Consider the following 17,391-nt stretch of genomic DNA (forward strand, 5'->3'; position numbering starts at 1 on the left):
CAAGATACTCAACTTCATATCACAGCCCTACGAAAACGGATAAGAGTTGAATTTTGATGATAACCGTGACTGAGACGGTGGTCATCCGTTTAGGTGTGGGCTTCTGACTTTTAAATATGCCCACTAGTGTGGCTTCTTGTGAGACTATTGCCTCGTTATAGCTGCCACTCTCTCATATTCATACCGGGCACAGAGCTTTGCATGATCTTTCCGTATTCTGATCTAACCTTCAAGCACGACAATATCAAGAACCATCAGGAAACATCCAAAGCACAACCTCAACTCGGCCCAGCATCCCCATGATACAACATCAACCGAGCTTTGCACGACCCTCACTGCCAGACCTCCAACTTCTCTATTTTCTCCACCACAGATCCCGGGACGACGAAATGATCAGGACGCAATAATTCCCCATTTAATATACGTCCAAGATGACTACTCGCGAATGCCTGCCCCTTTCGACGCATAGCGAAGACGGCGCGAAGATAAGGGATGGGTGTTCGCGTGAAATTGCAAAGATGGGCCATCTTGGAGTAAAGGAATTTGCGATGGGCAGGGGTGATAAATCTGATAGGTCGATGTTAGCTTCATTCCTCATCCCGGTTATTTTTACCAGGCCCAGGACAACTAATAACTTACCCATCGGAAGCGACTTTGACATTTTCAGGAGGAGCCTGGTTACACAAGCCTAGGAAACCGCAAACTTCTAGATATTCCTCAGAGTTCTGGAGGTACAGCTGACCAGCAAACAGAGTCAGCTGAACCCCGATTGACGGAGCAGTCCACTCCGCTGGCAGAGCAGGGATCGCGCAGAACTTGAGGTCTTCCAGAGTACAATTCATCAAGCTGAGTCTGGGTGCATAGATGTGTAGGGTGACATTCGCGTTGCGTCGGATGATGGGGAGAAGTTCGTTGGCTTCGTATGGACTGACGATCACACATGGTGTGTCCTTGCAAGCGGGGCGTTTGGTGAGAATCCAATGAACTGCACACAATCAGCAATGTGCTTTCCCGTTGTCATAGGGATTCTAGTGACTTTGCACTAGATCTCTGAAATTGAAACCCACCTGGGCGAAGATAATGGTCTAATTTCTCAGCTCGATCCACAGTCTGGGCAAAGTCTGCTGTTACAAGGAGATCTTGGGGCCCTTATTTCCCCATGACATTAGTATAAGAAGAATCGTAGGACTCTGACTGTGAGACTTACAGGCAGGGAATTCGAACAGATCTCCAGCGCTTGTATTGAGAAGCGATGCGAATGCCGATCTGAAAGCAGATGAAAACCTACTAATGGCGCCTGTGGTAGCGAAATCCCGGACATCTTTGTGGACCAGATGAGGTTGTGGGGGCAGTCGGTTTGGGCGCTCGACCTGCTGCTCTCTCTCATTCTCGGGTTGTAGTTCGCGCTCCTGCTCTTCTTGCAGATTTACGCCGCGGAAGGAGTCGAGGCCGAATTCCCAACACTTGTCGCGAATAGCATTAAGTTCACCTTGGAATGGCGAAAGGAGGGGGTTCCCGACGTTTTCATTAATAATAGCTTGCTCATGAGATTTGTCACCTCCGGGTCCATAACGTTGCTCGAGTGTTTGGGCTTCTGCTTCGAGGATCGAAGAAGGGTCTGTTGGAAGACCAGAAAGGGTGGCGCATGCCGCACGCCGTTTGTAGTGGCGCACACCTTGAGCTACCCAAAGTGGAAGAGACTTCTTGGTATATTGCCACTGATAAGGTCAGTCAATTGTTTTTCAAGTGTGCCAATCTCATGAAACGAAACCATTGTTAGAGTCGGAGTTGAGAACTGAAAAAGCGCATACATACCGTGTTTGAGATGCAGTAGATGAGGATGTCTGACACCTCAATGACATCTCCGGCCGTCTTGCCACAACATTGAAGAATCTTCATTTGAATTTCCATAGATGAGCAGAATACGACTGATTGGCCCTTGCCCAACTTCCGAAGTCGCATACATGCTGCGATATTACCTGTTAGTATTGTACATAAGTCCTTGGTAAGGTTCAGTACGTACCTTGAGCAAGTCGGTCCTTGGTAAGATCAGGTCCCAGAGTTACTATAGCGCGGTAATTTGATGGCATCTTCAAATCTGTACCACGTGTGTGGGCCTCATCCCTTTTCAATAACAGTCAAAAAGCGCCTTCGAGCGGTGTATCGGACACTGATGGGGAGTATGCATGATAGGCCATAGTGTGATACTTACAGGTAAACAAGACAACGATCGATAAGCTTGGCAAACGGAGATATCTGCAGTGGTTCCGTCAAGCCAGTACGACTGACAACACAGATCTCGTTGCGCTCATCCACGTAGATAGCAGCCTGGGCATCAGAAGGGGGCACAATACTCAGCCATTTCCGGGCAACCTCTATACGCACAAGTTAGCAGGTGCATTTGAACTTAAAGTACATCCTCTGCGGCATGCTCAAAGTACAACGAACACATGGTTTCTTCAGGAAAGGCAACTTACCTTCATTTTCAAGCTCCAAGACTTGCGCGCCCACGTCAAGTATTACCCGAACAGGCGGGTTGGAAGCAACAGCCATGTCAAGGAGAACTGCTGCATCGAGCACACCTTTACCATTGGAAAGAGTGGAATCTACAGAGTTCTCGGGTCTCAAGAGGCAGTCTAGAACCTCCGCATTCGTATGTAACTGCTGAGGAAGGTCCGACTGCTTAATTGAAACCGGCAAGACGTACTTGCTATCATTCGTGCCACTGAATCCCGTGGTAGGATGGTTCTTGTCTCTCCCAATCTCCCAGCCGGATGAAGATAGCTTGTGAACAAACTCTTTCATCTCTTTAGGAAATACAAGTTGAGACATGTAGAAATCAATGAGACCCTTTGAGAACCTCAACAGTGGGAAGAGCAGTCGAGTACATTGCGTGGCGTTGCTCAAATTTATACCATTGAGTTGCATGAAGCCAGTGGGCATGTTAGGGACGAATTTGATCCACTCTTGATACTGCTCCTGGGGGTGGTCTGATTGAAGCAACTAATACAAGAGAAGTCAGTAAACACATGTCAAAACTCATTTCAAACAGTCCACAACCCTTAGAAGAATAGGAATGTGCTCGTGGAAAGTGTAGGGTATACCTCTTGAAAAGCTGCATAGATCTCCTTGTTACTTAGACCTCCATAGTAGTACGATAGACAAGATAGCACAATGGTGGTATCTGGGTGAGCAAATTCGGCTCGCGCAGAGGGACTGTCCTTCGCCTGGTAGGGGACAGCCAGCCGAGTGCGGACCAAATGCAAACCATAATTGACTCTCCATCTCTTCTGAGCAAAGGCAAAGTTAAGTACGCCACCAGTGAAAAGTCCACGAAGTAGGAGAAGCGATGACTTCATAGGTTCGGCATCGAGAACTGTTTCCTGGAGTGGTTGTAACTCAACATCGCTGATGTGTGGATCAGTGATGAATTTGAACAAATCGTTCCGGGCTGATTTTGACAGGTTCCAAACGTTGATACGCGGCAATCCATTCTCACAGATTTCCCGAGCGGTAGCTGAAAGTAGTTCGGCTCCAGCATCTGGCTGCAGAATTCTGAGTCTTGGAAACCCATCGCCGGACTTTGCAGCTACGATTTCGAGGCCGTTGGGGAACTTCTGAGAAAAACCGCAATTCTGGGCGACGTTTGCCAATGTGTTAAGCACACACGGAATAATCTCCCAACGGTCGGGAGAGAACTCAGTCCCACGTTGTTCGCCCATCGTATAGATCTGAAAAGTTATAGTCAGCATTATTACATAACATATTCCAAGGATAGTCTCTACTCAGAGTATGATGATTTTGTCGTACATACCAATTCAAAGTTCACATTCAATATCTCGTCACTTTCATCGAGAATATCCCGCGAATTCTCAAGAAGCCACTCTAGAAAGAGCCAATGTCAGTAAATAGGCTATCAGGAGAAGTCGCGGTTACCAGCTACAATGTGGCGCGGAGATTGTAGGACTCAACTCACTTTGTGTGTTGATCATTGTAGACCCGATCTGCGTCAATGACGAAGTTTTACTTCGGGCGCTCGCATTCATGCCTCTTGAAAGTGCATAATCGAGACCTAGTAATTCGAATGACAGTATGTGTTCGGGCAGCACAAGAAGGATGCCACCAGATTTCGAGCAGCTGATATAGGTGTCCCGAATCTTAGTGGCGAGTTTGGGGGTGAGTTTGAGAGATCGAGATATTGGAACATAGTATATCTTCCTGTTGATCATACCACCGAGCTTGTTCTGCAAGAGGTGGAACATTTGGGTCGATAACGACTTCAGAACAACTACACGGATCAATTTCAATCCATCGGCCAGTTTCACTGCAACCATAGGAAGGACTACGGAGGATTTTCCCCGGCCCATATTAAATTGCATGATGCAGTTGGTTCCCGACGAAGGGGAGATCATATGACGGGCAATTTGAGCTTGCTCTTCCCGAATTAAGATGTCGTTTTCGAGTTCCAGCAGTAGCCAATCAGGTTGATCAAGGGGGTCCCATCCGACATGGCCAGGGTTTGCCAACTCTCCAAGGAGCTCCGCTGGGTCGCTTAAACATGCGTTCAATCTTTTCGCACGTTGAAGTGTAGTGATGGCCGTCCCATACTCAACGAATGCTGCTTTCCAGGCAGCCGGCAGCATCTTTGACTTGTTCCAAGCCAGATGCGATAGAATACTGGTTGGCGATAGTCGAGGTGACATTGATGCCTGGTGACAGAGAAAATGGCCAGCTGTTGGCGAGTGGCTAAGATCCCGACAGATGTTGCGATAAAGCTCAGCGACATATGCAGCCGATTTGCTTAAGTGCTGCCGTACCAGAGTTTCATTGTTTTGTGCAGTGGATATCGAATGATCATGATCAGCAGTGAAAGCAGCAAAACTCTTCTGAAGATCGCTGATGTAGTTGTTCTCATACCCGCCGCGGGCTTTCTCAGACAGACGGCTGAGGAGATTCTGCAAGTTGACACCGCGATGCGACGGGCTAGCTGCCGAGGAAGTTTTCTCAACATGGACTAGAAGAGGAGAGCAATTTTCTACACCAACTGTGCTCGGTGTCCCTCCCATGATGATGTTTTGGAAGCTGATGTATCTTTGACGGACAGATATAGCGGAAATGGGAGATTGGAATGAGTAGGTGGTTGCTGATGCTGGACTCGCTATCGTACATAGGACAGCCTCGAGATTTGTGATATATTCACGAAATTGGTGGTTTAAATGCCACTCCTTGAACTTCTTGACGACTTCTCCCTTCGCACCATCGGTGTTGACGTACATTTCGAGTCCATCTACAATCGCAGTTCTCCAATGAAGATTGGAGGTTGGCCACTGGCTGGTCAGTGTCTGGATAAACTGCTCGCATTTTTCGTCCGCGGCAGAAATGAAGGCATCTTCCCTACGGATGGCCGTTGCCAGATAAGTCTCTGTCTCAAGTGGAGGAAGTCGACTCTCCCAAGACTTTTGGAAGGGTTTGATGTTGCGCCCCAAGATTTCCATCAAGGTAGTAGTACTTGGAGCGTATCCATGACTGAGATTGATAGAATGACATTGAGGCATGCGAATTGTCGCGAGTTGTGGAACTGTTGCAAATGCAAGGAGAACTTGCACAATGTCCTGGTCGGCATTTGGCGAATATGCCAAAGTCGCGAAGAACAACATGAGCCGATATCTGTCGTTGGATACGTTGCATCCGATAAGCGTCTTTTGAATTGTATTCCAAGCTGCGGGCAGAAACTTAGATGCCGGATCAAGTAAGGCGTGGTCAAATCCCAGGCCTGGGAAAGACTGGTCATCTTTCCCAGAAAATGGCAAGCCCCATTCTTCGAATTTTGAAAGCAGACCCCGAACGGGCATTGAATTGACAGCCCAGCCATCAACCAGCTTTGAGACCGAACAAGCTTGGAATTCACGGGTAGAGTCTGCGATACTATCTCTAGCAGCGTAAACGTGGTCGTGTTGGGTGGTAAATTTCTCTGCGCCATACCCGTAGACTCGAATGTTGCTGAGTCGGATGCTGGCTCTTTCATACAGCTCTCTGAAGTTACGAGGATCAATTGCTGGTGCCTCCACGAAAACATCCTGCAACTCTTGAAGCGACAGGGCCTCCTGCTTCATCGTTTCAACAATCTGAAAAAACTTCTCGTGCTGTTGTAGACTGGGAAGTCTACTCCAACTCACAGTTTCCATGGTCCGAAGATGCGGCGGATAGTATCTCCTGATGGGAGAGAGAGAGCCAATCTTAACAAGCAATTGGGTTTCTAGTTTTCCAAAAGTAGAAAAGGATGTGGTCGATGCCTGGGTAAGTGAGTGAAGTGCTTCCTCTGTGCCAGTTCGACCGAGAAGGTTATCCGGCAGAGGATATGATGTTACAGCGTGGAGATAAACTCGAAACAGGCGGCTGTGCAGACTTCCGTTATCAACAAGGCGACCCAGTAGGCTATCGATATGGAACGGATGGTATGATATATGTCTCGCTGATCCCGTGTCGATGTGCACTCGAACATGGTCATCTTGCTTTGCAGAAAGAATTTCTCCATCTGGAACCAAGACAATCCGCGAGGATCCAAGAGCCTCGCGCAGTACCAATTTCGTGACCAGGCCTGTCAAAGATCCAAATGTTTGACTCCGGTCAATGAACATGCCGCGGAACTGCTTCGATTCCAAAAACGAGCTTCCCTGCTCGATGGTGAAGTCCAGGTTCATTCTAGGGATATGAACTTCAATTTTGGATGTCCCAGTAAGCACCACATGAATGTGTTGCTCCGCTTCGAGCGTATTCAAAACTTGATGAATTGCTTGCACGATAGGACTCCGCATTTCCATCAACTTGCGGTTGCTTTGCGAAAGAATGAATGGATCGGATCTCTTCGTTTCAGTACGCCAATTGTCAGGAGATGTGCTCCAAGGGGTACCAATAGGTCTCAATTCGATAGAGCCTGAGCTATGGTCGAACCAGTGGGCATAATCTTCGATGAAAGCTTGAGGAACATCGCCATGCAAAGCCCGGAGTGGCAATAACTCAAAGTCCGACCCATCTTTGCACGCACGAATGATGAGTTCCGAGCCATGATAATGGAAGTGAACTTGGTATCCAAATATCTCGCGGCGGGATGCGAAAGTCATGCCTACTATTTGGGAAGGAACGACTTCCAGAATTCTCCCACCAAATATGCGCTGATAAGTGGCGTGGGACTCGTATTGGCGAGGAAGTCGTGTCAGGGGAACTCCATTGACGAGAAAGTCGCCATCCAGAACGTTGAAGTGTACAGTCATCCCAGCCCTATTGCGTTGAGCAGATGTCTGAGTGAATACCCATCGATCATTTGGAGAGCTCCTACAATTATGATTGTTAGTGGAAGTCTTTCCTCTGTGATTGAAGATCGACGCCAGAATCTGAGTATGAAGGGGTGAACAAAACTCACAATGCAGTCCACTTTCCAGAAGGCTCATACCCAGACCACAGATGGCGGATAGCAATATCGATTCCACTGGAGTCGGTCAAGATCCGTCCTCGTAATGTCTCTTCGATGTATCGAGAGCAACGGACAAATTGAGCCATACGGGCAGCCATAGACGCATCGCGGCTTTCATTTACTGCTGAACATCTGTCATATATGGTGACGGCGGATTCGACCGCGATGGAAACGTTTTGTGCCGATGAGAATATGCTGGCTAGGTGACATTCGTCGGTGTCGAAAGTTGCATAGCAGGTCAGTGCCAAATCGAGAATGCGTGCCGCCATTCTTTTCTGCTGTTCTTCTCCATCGCTAGTGTGTAGCAATTCGGTGACATCTTGGATCCATCCAACTATGACCTTTCTTGCACGATCAAGGAATTTGAGGCATCGACTACGCACAAAGATATGCGGGGACAACGACAAGAGACGTGTCGTTAGACCAGTGAAAGTGCGAACTGCAGTAGCGCCCTAACAGAGTATCAGCATTCGTCGCCCTCAGAGTCCCAAGAGCCAGGAGAGATGTCATAACAGTGAGGTCGGTACATGCCACCTGAGTATCCTGATCTTGAAAATCTGGTGAAGGGAATATACTAACCTGCCAATTGCTCTCGACAATTCCTAGACCATCTTCGATTGCCGAAAGTAAAGACAGTCCAAAGTCCTCTTCTACCAAATCAACATGGGAGTCTCTCGTGAATGCCAGACCGCTGGGACCTGCTTCATATGCTGCTTCCATTACCAACAGGTGTGTTTCGATATGATTAAAGTTCAGAACACGCGAAACCAGCTCCCGGGAGATATTTCGCCACTGAAGTCTATGGCCGGCTCGCAAGGTCGAGAAAGAATAGAGCTCATGTAAGGTGATTGATCCCGGGCATTCATCCTGATTTGCGATAATGCTGTTGGATGTGTGCTGAGTTCCATCTAAAACGTACTGCAGAGACTTGTAGTTTCCTGGGGGCAGCTTCAGAGTGCAAGTACGTCCTAGGGAATGTTTCCCGAGGATTTCACAGGTCCAAACACAAGCACCTGAGTCGTACATGATACAACGTAATCCGTTCTCCACACATACAGTGGATTGGGTTGCGACATTAAAACGCTGTTTGCCGTAGTGTGATCTGGAAACCTCCTTCTGTATTACATTTAGAACATATTTGCACTGTATTTAGAGCCCGTTGGAGATGAAACTCGAAACGAAATGAAAAGTGTACCAAAGTCGCGAGATAGACAAAGGACTTACGACTGAAGATGCCAGCTGAATTCGTCCGGGTTTGGTCTTGATCCATTTCTGGATACCTTCAGATTTGAGCAACATGTACTTCCCATCTGAATGGGCTGATTTGGCAGTATCAGCTGTGAAAAGGTCAACAAGAACCGCATAGGTAGATTCTCTCCCTTAAAGATGGACGTCTGTTAGCATTACCAGATACACAGAAGCAATGGGCGAAATCAGTGACTTACAGATCGAAACTATGTCAGGGACGTCAAGCTCGAATACAGCAGCCTTGGCTTCAGTACTAGCGGAAGGCAGAGGCCATTCATGCACAGTGATCATCATGTTTGCAGCAGTGCTTTTGAGAGAGCATTTACTGCATTTAGAAGCAACATGTTGTTCTTCAATTCTCCTATTCCTACGTCCGCCTACAGTGACGGACGTAGTTGAGCATGTCTTGGAATTGGATTGCCTCATGAGGTTCTCGTACTATTTCAAAACATCAGCACGTGCCGCTACCGAATAAAGATAGGTGTAGAGTGGAGAGATGCTCAATTCGATTCGTGAGTATTTTTAAGCTGGACTTACTACAGCTTTCTGCTTCGCAAATTCCCGAAGCTTTCTCTCTCGATCTTCAGCGGCAGCCGCTTCAATTTCAAGCTTCAATTGTTGATGCTCAGGCGATTGGTCAAAAAATGCCACCGCAAAGCTTCTTGTTGTATTGCCTTCATGGAATACCAGCGGGTAGCCTTGCTCAGCTTCATCTCGTCTCAACAATAGATATTGCTCAATGTAGAACAATCGACGCATGTCTTGTTCCTTAGCCAAGAGCAGTCGGTCGAAGATGGAAGACGGAAAACCTGTGGGGTACTTTCTGAAAAGTGGCTCCGCAGATATTGTACATTTATCAAGCGCAACCCACATATCCATAATGGTCAGTACCATGATAGAAAAGCTCTGGGGGTCATCTCTGTACACTTTTTTGGCAACTTCAAAGTACACAGACATGAGAGTCGCAAGATTTCTGCATGTGGTCGTCGATGGCGTGTGAACGAGATTGAGGGATATCCACGTTTGCAAATGGTCATTCACCCAGGCTTCCAGATCAAGTAGCCATAAGTTGTAAGATCCAGCATCTGTGTGAATAGCGCAGGCTGTTGGCAGTGTTGACGCCTCTTGCAGTATTCTATCTTCGTAGGTGGGAAGCGATGGCCGGTCATCAGACGCGTTCAGAAGGCGTCGATCGATTTTCTCAAGGTATTTACAAAGTGCCCGAAATTGTAGATGAGTGTCGGAAGCTTGGCGGAGACTTTGCAGGTCTAGATTCTCGTAGATCTTTATATGTGGAGTGTTCTGAACATCGTTCCATCTTTTCAGCAGCTCGTTTCGTGCCGCGTGCATCGAGAGCTTTACAACATCCAGCCAAGGCATTTTATCTGCGGACGATCCAAGCTTCAGCATACGTCGACTGATCTTCGCCGTTATAATGAACAAGAGTTCCCCAGAGATCGACTCTCGCATAGCACGGTCCAAGACATTCGTAAACAGAAGCACCATGAACATCTTATAATGTGTGGAACGACCTTGATCTTCATCTTTCTTCTTCAGGCTTGTCTGCAGAGCGACTCGGAGCAGTAGCCAACGAGGGGATCGACGCCAAGGAGCAAGAGCGTTATGCCAAAGAACTTCGTCTCTCGTGTGCTTCTGGATTCTTGTGACATCGTGTGGCTGTCCAACAGAGCGTAGAAAGCCCGTGAGCATCTCCGTAACATACTGTGGGCTGGCTGTTTGTCGACACTCTACAAAATCCAAACTACTATATATTAGCTAGAGCTGTCTCTCTGAAGCAAATAACTTACCCGGCCTTTTGAGACGTTGGACAGGCGTCTTCCACAACTTGGTCGCTCAACTGAAGGACACACTGAGCAAATGCCTTTCTGAAGTTCACATCATTGACACGCTCATTCTTGACGGCGATCGCGGGGCCAGGGAAGCAGCGCACAAGGCGACCTTTCGTTGTTGTGACTTGGTCCGTGGTCGGCGAAAGCTCGAAGGACTCGAACACATATGCTTCATTCTCTCTTCGGATTATCAAACCAGCATTTTGGGCTCGAATGTGAAGAACGAGCACACCTAAGAAGCCTATCAGCACTGTTAGATGTGATGATATCGACGACATACCGCTAGATAGCATTGATCCCATGGACTGGACCAATCGCGCCTCTGTTAAGGTTCCTTCCTGTTCCAGGAGCAAGTCTGGAATGGATATGAGAGCTTTCCAGCCGGTTTCAGGAGGTGCACGGGCAGCAGCAGCCCTCAGCGTCTCTTGGAACAGCTCTGTTAGCATGTGGTCGTTACCCTCGGAGCTATCATCTTTCTGCGGGAGTTGAGGCGGCAAGAAACAATGATTGATTAGATAGTTGGTCGCCATGATGGTGATTTTGTCGAGATTGGATGCCCGACTTACGAAGTGATCGGGTTTGTGCGATGGTGAAAATGAAGCCTGGCGCAAGGGCGAGAGGACAAGACTCGGTTTGGATGAAGTAAGATAAAGTTGGGAAGAAGGGTCTCTTATGAAGGAAAGAAATGTGTTTACCTCGCTTAGCTTAAAACAAGATGGAGGCAGGCTATTTGTTCAGAAGACGGGAAGCCACATACGTTCACGTTCCTAGGCCTTCGTCAACTTGCCATCTCAATCAACGTAGGCTACATACAACCCAGACCCATCCCGATTCCGACTTTCAAAGAGTGCAAATAAGATGTTTGGGAGAAAAAAATGGTGCGACGAGCGTCCGCCTCCTCTATTCAAGCAGTTCATCAGAGTTCTCTACACAGACACCGCTAGAGAATTTGATAGAATAAGCACCAAAGAATCGCGACAAGAAAACAAGGAATTCGACAGGAGAACACGAGTCTCTCTATGCTAGTGAGCTCGGAGCAGCAGAGCTATTTTCGGTGTCAGCTTCAGATCTAGACAGGGACGACGATCCGAAGAACAAACGAATTTACATCTCAAGCACACCTACTAAGTTGTGATTTCTGCTAAACCAGTCTTCAACTAATTTGACACATTGAGGAAGTGTAATGTGACAGGTCAATCAATAGTGGCAAAACATGGAAGCCTTGGTTCAGCTGCAGCAAGAAGACTATTTCAAGCTCTTGTCAGAAGCTCCCCTCCCCTCCTCATCTCATCTAATTTAACGAAAGACAATGGTTCTCACTAATCGTAATGCTAGCGTCATGTATCATCCAGCATTCCAGTCCAGAACCAGAACCAGATGCCACCGAGCTAGCGTCTAATGTCTCATCCCACCATATCGTCAACCCTACATTCCGTCACCCCTTTTAGACTAGAACTCACAACTTTGAATGCCTAGTATAATTATCATTAATTGATGAAATAAGCTAAAAACAAAAACTTAGGCCTTACTTTGGTCTAGATTTTTCAAATAATGTCATGAGTTTTATCATTTCATATTAAGTGCTATTGTAAGTTAAGTATTTGAAGTTTAAAATTCTTCTCTGACACAAATTTTGCATATAAATTTTTCCTGTTTAACTAGTGCTTCAACAACGCTGTTCTGGTGTTAAAGTGTGGCGGAATGGTGGTTGGAAGGCTGGAACATGGCTGTCGCAGCCTTCTCGCAAGAAGGCTCGAAAAGCTGAACGCTGGATTTGATACGTGAAGTTGGAATGCACAGGTAGCGCGAAAAAGGAACATATGCTGTCAACAGTTCTCATCCGAGCTCAGGAATTTATTTTTCGATGCACTTTTTGCTGGGGTTCAATTGAAGGCGGAGATTTGCGAGAAAGGGCGCGTCTCCAGTCCTCCAATCAGGTACAAGTATGGGAGTACAGCATTTAAGTGTTGTCCCTGGTCGCCCAGGAAGGGTTGGCTCTTAATTGAACAGAGTGATATCCCAGAACGCACTATCTCTCTCACACCGAGTAGAACATCTATCTACTACCTTAAGGACCTCCGTCAAGTTGCCAGACCTATCAACTGCGACCAGGGACAGCACTTCGCGGCTGTATCTGAAGCAAACAGATATGAGATTTGTTAAATGATTAAAGGGTTTTAACTAAATCAATTGCATTTACTGAGACACCCACCTGCCAAAGATGTGCGGAACGATCCTTCTCTGCTACGTACGCTTCCGGGGCCGACCTCGAGCTTTCTTCCCTGTACCTTTCACACCAGCTTTCTGTCTAGTAATCGATCCTAGGCCGCCTCGCGTGAACCCACGTTGTGCTCGAATACGGGCCTCGAATTCATCCACCAACTCCTTTGCATGACCCAGCGAGTGCACAGGAAGTAATGTTGGGTGCCAATCCACCAAGTAATACGAAACGCCATCAAGGTCCTCTTTACCAATAATCTCACGGACGTCCCAGTCCGGGTCGACATCGGTAAGCATTGGGCAGACTTCGACTTCTGCTAGGGAAGTGGCTTCTAAAGCGGGGGTGCTTCTGGAAGAGCTCGTATGTCTGGCGTCGAGAGGAATGCTGAACGTCCCGTGATCCGCTTCACTATCCTGGTTATCGTCTGACACCGGCGGATATGACGGCGATGGGCTGCCACGAGAGACTTTCCAATGGCCTTGCGGAGTGGAAACCTTCCGCCGTTTAGAGCAGATCCCGATGGGTCTTGACTTGCTAGAATTGCTGACGAGTTCCCTGCTGCCTTCCTCATCTTCATCACGAGGAAGTATCGACGTGATAGAGTCAACTGGGGTGGAGGTGGAGGGAGGAGAGTTGGACCTCTGTCGTTTCATAGTCTGGTGAGACATACTTTTATCGTTGCCGATACCACCATCCCCATCCTCGTAGGTCGCACGAATGGAGATGTTGGGTGGGTATTCCATATCACAGGTATCACAGCCTGGTTGTCCCCCTTCCCCAATGCAACGAGCATGTCCGGGATCGAGATTGTTATCCTCTTCCGACTCTTTATCGGAATGTGATATTATTGTGTCATCTGCAAACTCGTGAGCACATGTTTTGCGTATTCACACAGGGACCTCAGCTCGCTTACTGTGGGCATCAGCAGCTCGAGATACACGAGATCCAAGAAGAATAGCATCTAGATCTTGATTATTACCTTGCCCTACAGTGCCCTCCACAGCCGGTCGCTCTTCTGCCGATTCAAGCTTGTAGTTTGTTGAAGACAGTAACTGTGACGAAGATGGAAATTTGTAATCGATCTCGTTCCCGAACCCATCCCTCTCTGCTATCAAGGCTTTTATAGGGTCAGACGAATATAGTAGCTAGAGTGAGATAATTTGACATACCTTCAGTTCCAAGTACATCTTCCGTACAAGTCTGTGCACCTTGGATTGTGGCCACCCAATCTCCAACAACCTTCTGACACCATTTATCCTCGCCTGCAGCTCCTTTCAACGCCGGGAGTGCTTCGACTGGTACGCTGCTCGAGTCAATCGCCAATTCCTGGCCGCGTTTGGAGGATGGTTTCCGAACGCCACTATTCGATGGTTTTGGTTCGTAATGAACAAAAGCAAAGGCAACCATGTTTAGGATAGAGTACTTCCGAGATCAATCCGATTACTGAATGAAGATTGCAAAATGGACAGACCATGAAGAGGCGCATTGGGGGGATCTGTACACCTTTTAAATTGCGGACTCTCAGGACCTACTCTATAAGCTACATCTGCCCTCCTTCTTTGCTGCTCCACTACCTCAGTGCCATCCTTTTCATGGTAATGCCCCACTCCTGCGTGTTCGCGACTTGAATCCATGTCTCGATCGGTGGGAGGGCTAGAAATACCGATAGGTCAACAGGAAGACCATTTCGAGAATCTGCTTCGTATCAGGACATTAGTGTCTAGCGTCTTTCATACGAACTACAAAGCATCTGAGGGCCGCCCAAGCGGGCCATGAGACGTCATGCTGTGTAGCGCAGAGGGACAACTGGGCATCAGAGACCCCTTGAACATCCCCTGGATCATCTTAGCTGGCAAGAAAGCGCGTTTGCTCCGGCGCGACCCACTCGAAGCTGGTTCAGACAGCTTCCCCCTGGACCATTCCAGCTGGCTAATGCGTCACCCGTGCCATGCCCAGATGCCGACACGTAAGTTCAGTACTGTGAGTCTCCAAATCAGGGATTGTTTGCCGAGTACGGAAATCGAGGGTTTTCCGGACCAGGCGTCCCCAAAATCTGATGGGTAATCATATGCGTAGCTGACTTGGCCAGCCTCGCTCTGACTGCTCCATCCCCCGGTGTCGCCGCGCTTCCACCTGAGCTTGGATTTTTCCGTTCGTATGAGGTTGCTGTACGGAAAAGTGTAGCCTGCCTTGAGCCCTCCTCTTCCTTCTCACAGAACTCTTGAATCCTGACAAAGAGCGAAACCTTCGTAGGATCTGGCGGACACCAGATACTCAGGTGATTCAGTAAAAGGAGGAGGCGATGACCGGGAAGAATGCTGTGCTGACGAAAAGTGGCTTGCAATCATCGACCGTAGATCTATTCTCGGTGAATGGGAAGCACTGCCGCAGGAGTGTACGCGTGGCAGAGCGTCGGCAGCTCCGAAACGATCTGGGGTAGTAGAGTAGAGTCAGTTCAAGGCAGATTCTTGACAGTGACGCCAGCGAGAGCACATTGAGGGGCACTTCGAATGGGGACCAGCAAATCAGAGCGCAGGCCTGGTCTGGTGAGGGAATTGGAGGCGTGGTGCAGGTGTTAGGGCTGGCTCGTGAGCCATGGGATGGTCGCGAAGGTCTGATGGCCAGGGCGACATGTGGCCAGCGCATTAGAACTTGGTGAGGGACGAGAGAAGTTGAAGTTGGAAACAGCACTGGATTTATACACGAGGTGGGGTCTCAAGGGGAGCTAACAGGGGTCGAGACCACTCGATCCGGTCGTCTCAGAGCAGCATGAGCACTAGAGCAGCCAGGCCTTTAAGCGAGAGATTCCCTGTTCAGGAAATCCCGGTTTCCTGATGCAGAATCACCGACACGCAGAATATTATTATTATTATTATTATTATTATTATTATTATTTAGATTTATTTCTATATATGACTCGGAGGTATTAGCTTTAGATTTTTTTATAAATCGATTATCTAGTATTTTTATATCTCTAACCCATAGTGTCTTTTTATCTATAATATCATATACTTTATATATAGGATAATTAAATCCGATTAATATAGCTTTATTTGCTTTTGGTTCTAGTTTTATAATATAATTCTTTTTAACTTTATAAAAGCATATAGAGCCAAAGGTTTTAATATAGTCGATATTAGGTTTTTTATTAAATCTTAGTTCATATAGTGTTTTATAGTTAATTGCTAAGTGAGGGGTTCTATTATATAAAAAAGTAGCTGTAATAGCTGCTTCCCCCCAGAATATATTAGGTAAATTCGTATACACTAGTAAACATCTTACTTTATTAAGTATAGTTCTATTTATACGCTCTATAGCACTATTTAGTTCTTTTGTATAAGCAGGTGCTAATTGGTGAGTTATACCATGTTTTATTAAATATTCTTTAAACTTATTATTAATATATTCCCCTCCGTTATCAATTACAAATATACTTATACGCTTATTATTATTATTAATTTCATTTTTAGCTTTATATTCTATAAAAGCTTATAAAGCATTATATTTATTACGTAAAAGTTTTATTTCTAAGTATTTACTATAGAAATCTAAGAATATTATAATATATCTATTATTATCATATGTTATAAGTGTAATAGGACCACATAAGTCACTAGCTACTTTTTCAAGTAAATTAAAGCTTTTATTACTAATAATTTTATTAATTTTATTTATGAATTTACTTTATAAACAGATTTCACAGTTTATAATTTAATTATTTATTATATTATTTGATATAATATTAGTATATCCATATATTTAAGTAATTATTTTATCTAAGTATATTAGGCTTATATAGCCTAGTTTTATATGTAAATCCATTTTATTTATACTCTTATTCTCAGTTATTATTAGTATATTATTTATATACAGTACTATATCTAATATATATAAGCCATTTACTTTTAATCCTTTTATTATTAGTTTATTTGTTTTATTATTTTTAATATATATATATGAATTATTAAATATACTATAATATTGTTTATTTAGTTGACTTTAACTTATTAAATTAATTCCTAGTTCAGGCATATAAAGACAGTCTTATAGTTTATATATTTTATTATTTATACTTAATTTTATAAGGATATCTCTATATCCTTTAACTGTTATTTGTTTAGCGTTCCCTTAATTTACTAAGTTATTACATTTTTTAAAGATACTAAAATACTATAAATTATAATATATATGTTTAGTAGCAGTAGTATCAAGTGCAAATATTTAATTTTAACTATATACACTTATTTTTCCAATCCCGTGACTATTTACAAAATTTAAGTTAGAGCCTATATTATTTATATTAGTGTTTTTATTAGTATTTTCAAGAGGTATAGTTATAAATACCTGAATATCCTCTATAAGATCTAAATTAAAGTCAGAGAAGTTAATAGCACTTGAAGTACTATATAAGATATCTATATTTTCATCTCTTTGATCACGTGCAGTTTTCTCTGTAATAAGAGGTTTATCACCTGATTTATCCTCCCCCGGCTTCTTCTACCCCTTCGGAGCTTTCTCGGGGAAAAGAAAAGTATAATTTAAGGTTATATAGCTATATTGTTTACAATTAGTGTAATACTTCTTATTAGCACCTTTTGTAA

General features: G+C 45.5%; 2 protein-coding genes across 2 annotated transcripts; both read right to left on the reverse strand.

Annotated features, from left to right (window-relative positions):
• Positions 1-45: 45 nt before the first annotated feature.
• On the reverse strand, positions 46-11,099 carry ONS95_014829 (uncharacterized protein; the record flags this gene model as incomplete). Its single annotated transcript, XM_058508509.1, has 18 exons — positions 46-567; positions 640-985; positions 1,068-1,148; positions 1,208-1,718; positions 1,816-1,967; positions 2,024-2,124; positions 2,213-2,375; positions 2,478-3,003; positions 3,105-3,731; positions 3,815-3,885; positions 3,977-7,332; positions 7,421-7,923; positions 8,051-8,587; positions 8,696-8,850; positions 8,917-9,157; positions 9,257-10,481; positions 10,528-10,801; positions 10,850-11,099. 18 exons carry the CDS (start codon positions 11,097-11,099, stop codon positions 333-335), a joined length of 9,354 nt encoding a protein of 3,117 aa, XP_058356196.1. The 3' UTR covers positions 46-332.
• Positions 11,100-12,232: 1,133 nt separating this feature from the next.
• Positions 12,233-15,443, reverse strand: ONS95_014830 (uncharacterized protein). Its single transcript, XM_058508510.1, has 3 exons — positions 13,960-15,443; positions 13,704-13,907; positions 12,233-13,646 (listed from the first exon to the last, which is right to left on the reverse strand). The coding sequence occupies exons 1-3, from the start codon at positions 14,195-14,197 to the stop codon at positions 12,814-12,816; spliced, it is 1,275 nt and encodes a 424-aa protein (XP_058356197.1). The 5' UTR covers positions 14,198-15,443; the 3' UTR covers positions 12,233-12,813.
• Positions 15,444-17,391: the final 1,948 nt, after the last annotated feature.

The sequence above is a fragment of the Cadophora gregata genome (assembly GCF_030347475.1).
Source record: "Cadophora gregata isolate MNR1 chromosome Unknown scaffold_9, whole genome shotgun sequence".
Lineage (NCBI taxonomy): Eukaryota > Fungi > Ascomycota > Leotiomycetes > Helotiales > Ploettnerulaceae > Cadophora > Cadophora gregata.

Bases quoted from the DNA above. Each gene is read 5' to 3' on its own strand.
- ONS95_014830 (XM_058508510.1), bottom strand. From the start codon at position 14,197: ATGGTTGCCTTTGCTTTTGTTCATTACGAACCAAAACCATCGAATAGT. The intron at 13,908-13,959 runs GTATGTCAAATT...ACCCTATAAAAG, and splicing joins AGATGTACTTGGAACTGAAG to CCTTGATAGCAGAGAGGGAT. The intron at 13,647-13,703 runs GTAAGCGAGCTG...ACGAGTTTGCAG, and splicing joins TCGAGCTGCTGATGCCCACA to ATGACACAATAATATCACAT.